Source organism: Penicillium diatomitis, assembly GCF_028827545.1.
Source record: "Penicillium diatomitis strain IBT 30728 chromosome Unknown utg000013l_segment0_segment0, whole genome shotgun sequence".
NCBI classification, from domain to species: domain Eukaryota; kingdom Fungi; phylum Ascomycota; class Eurotiomycetes; order Eurotiales; family Aspergillaceae; genus Penicillium; species Penicillium diatomitis.
Window position 1 is genome coordinate 619,065 of NW_026623185.1, and position 2,999 is coordinate 622,063.

Sequence of the window (2,999 nt, forward strand, 5' to 3'; positions counted from 1 at the left end):
AATCCTCTCAAACTTATAATCAAAACTTAAGTCTTCGCCAGTCGCGATGCCACGATATTTCATTCGTCCTTGGAATGAGCATGGCTTCAAACTCGACTCGCCACAGCAAAAACGATGTTAAGAAAAAATCTCGCGTTTCATCTCTATCTCATCAACCTAAACCAAGCACCCAGACGGGTTCGCTGTGGAGTATCCCTGTGGAGGGCGTTCTGCGGGGGTTTCCATACAGTACCTGTATACAGACAAAAACCCTTCACGATACACCCCATCATTAGTTCCTTCACAAAGGGAATGTGGCACGTAAACCTGAAGAGGATGGGTGTTTCCCACAGAGACAGAGAGACAGAGATCAAAATCCTTTCAAGCATCAGATCAGACACAACGCTCCAATGTCTATCATGACCTTGGGAATACCCCTGCAGAAAATGTTTGTACGGAGATACATACTGGTGTTGATGTAACCAGTGGTAATGGGTTCCGGTAGGTCTATAAACTGTATATTAAATGATCAATGCTTGATAATACGTCTTGGTCTCACCCGAATAAGGCATCATGCCTTAATGCCTTAATGCCTCACAGATACCTGCAATATAACTGCAGAAAGTCTCATGAAATTGGAGCAATACCATTGGAAATGTTTATGTCAACCTACTTCTTTCATTACTGTATACTAATCGGGCAAAAGTGAGATATGCCGGACTCCTGTGACGCCCGTGCGATTAGACTTTACTGGACTAAACATACACTTGACCAACAAACTACAGCTTATACCGGTAAGAGGCCACGCCTCTTTTTGGATACTACCACTGCTACTCTGTAGCTACTTGTTGCTCTCAGAAATAAGTTACTACAATATCGGATCCAAGATCCGTCCAGGGCTATCCGCAGCACCACGGGCTTTACGTTGGTCGGACCGAACTCAAGAGGAAGCTCGATCAAGCCCTTCAGCAAGCCGCCTTTCCCTTAAGCTTCTATACAGACCCTCGTGTTTTGAGAAATCAATAATTCAGATGTCTTCTTTCTTAATCAAACGCTGAAGCAAGATTCAGTTCAAGGTAAAGAAGCCACAAGTAGTTGACCAAAGACTAGAGTGATAAGGAAAAGAATACGGGGGAGATAGCAGCGGGGAAGAACAAGTGATCACTTGGGACGAGCTGCTGATGGATAAGACCAGGTCATAAAGCTGCAAGACAGAATCAAGGTTCCCTTCTCAGTTCTTGAAAAGGTATCAGCGCTTTGTACCACTATGTAAAGGATGAGATGACATTTCAAGTCAGAAAATTATGGATTGGCTTCTTCCATTTATCCCATCATATTGATTGAAAAGCGTTTGCCAGTCGTCAGGAGTGTAAAGTGTGCCAAGGTATCACTTGCTGGCTGTGAAATGGTGCATTCATTAAACCAAACATCTGTTTTCTCCTTCAAAAATTCAACAATGCGTGGGGCCAGCTCAGCCTCATCAAAGTTGACAGCAACAGTTGTCAAGTGGGCATCGCTATCGTCAAAGAAAAGACTTTGAGCGCCAGCAATACTACTGATCTCTCGCTGCCATATCTCGAGAGTGCTTCTCTTGATCCCCGGCGACACCCAGGCGAAATCGATAATACGTGACTCGTATCCACGAATGCACTTTGTCCGGAATCCGGACAATCTCTGTGCATCTGCGAGGTTTCGCTGTGCAGCTTCCAATAGTATTCCCATTCTTGATGAGGAATGTCGTGAAATTTTTCAAAAGATATTGACAGAAAAAGGATCCACCTTTCGGAGTCGTATGGCGCTATCGAGACCAGTGCCCAAGGAAAAGGAAAACGACTTCCTTTTGAAGCATTTCGAGAGGAACGATCGCCACCTTCTATCTTTTGAGGAGCGCTGAACATGCACAACTTTGACAATTGTTAGCTAACAAGTCGTTCTAATCATGCTTGGGTGACAAAATAAATCCATAAAGAAAGCCATGACAGGCATTTCTCGATACATGTTTGATCTATTTGATACAGAAGTCTCGTCAAGTAGCTCACTTTTGCTCTCGCCGCGTACATACACTTAACAGTGAACTTGGATCGGGTTGATTCTGTCATCCGGGGACGGTCACAACTCGGTTTTTATCGGACGCACTACATGCGCATGGCTGGCGGTCTAAATTTCTGGGATGCTGAGGTGGAACTACAACTCTTTCATTGCCTTTGGCAGCTAAGCGACACAAGTCTCACGGCATCTCTGATATCACGTTGAAAATCACCTATTGTGAAAGTTAGGAAATAGGCAAATACCGCAAGGGCCTAGGCTTAGGCCTTCGCTCCTATCTTCGCAACTCTCACGACTCGCAGAAGTCGACTCAGATCACATAATGCCAGCAGTCCTCGGCCAGGTTCCCCATCTATAGACCGGAAATCTTAGAAACGATTGAGTAGTAAAAACAAGAAAGAATAAGTTAGTAAGGGCCTGAACAAGTCAGCAAAGATATTTACCTGCCTATGCAATAAGTGTAGAAGTGATTGTCTTGTGATATACAGTAAACCCGAAGATATCTAGGAACGGTAAAGCACGGAATCAAATAATACTCTTTCGTTTGTTATGCTCTTTTTGCCGTTATGAGTTCCCTGGAAACTCAGTACGAAGACATTGTCAGCGAAAGTATCTGCCTTGTCGGCGGCTTTTTAGCGGTCATGATGCAAATTGCGCAGATAGCCAACGGAGTGGCTAGCCATAGCGCGTTCAGACATAACCTACGAGGAAGACACAACTGAGATCTCCAGACGGGTGGGCCGGGTTCATAGAATGATCCAAGGGGGCGGAGCGGATGGATCATACAGCGCGACTGACCCGGACTTACAAAAATGGGTGGCTAGGACCATATATTGGGAAATGATTGGGATGTACGAAAGAGCCTTTGGCAAACTCTCTTTGGAGGCGTCCGATTATGCATACCAGAGATTTACAAAGTTAGGAACTGTACTGGACATGAACTACTACATGTGGCCGAGTAGTAGGGCTGCTTT

The 2,999-nt window shown here is 44.9% G+C and overlaps 1 protein-coding gene across 1 annotated transcript; it reads right to left on the reverse strand.

The window, feature by feature from the left end:
* Positions 1-1,302: 1,302 nt before the first annotated feature.
* N7539_008599 (uncharacterized protein) lies at positions 1,303-1,701 on the reverse strand (the record flags this gene model as incomplete). The annotated part of the gene is made up of 1 exon (XM_056938194.1): positions 1,303-1,701. The coding sequence occupies one exon, from the start codon at positions 1,699-1,701 to the stop codon at positions 1,303-1,305; it is 399 nt and encodes a 132-aa protein (XP_056786576.1).
* Positions 1,702-2,999: the final 1,298 nt, after the last annotated feature.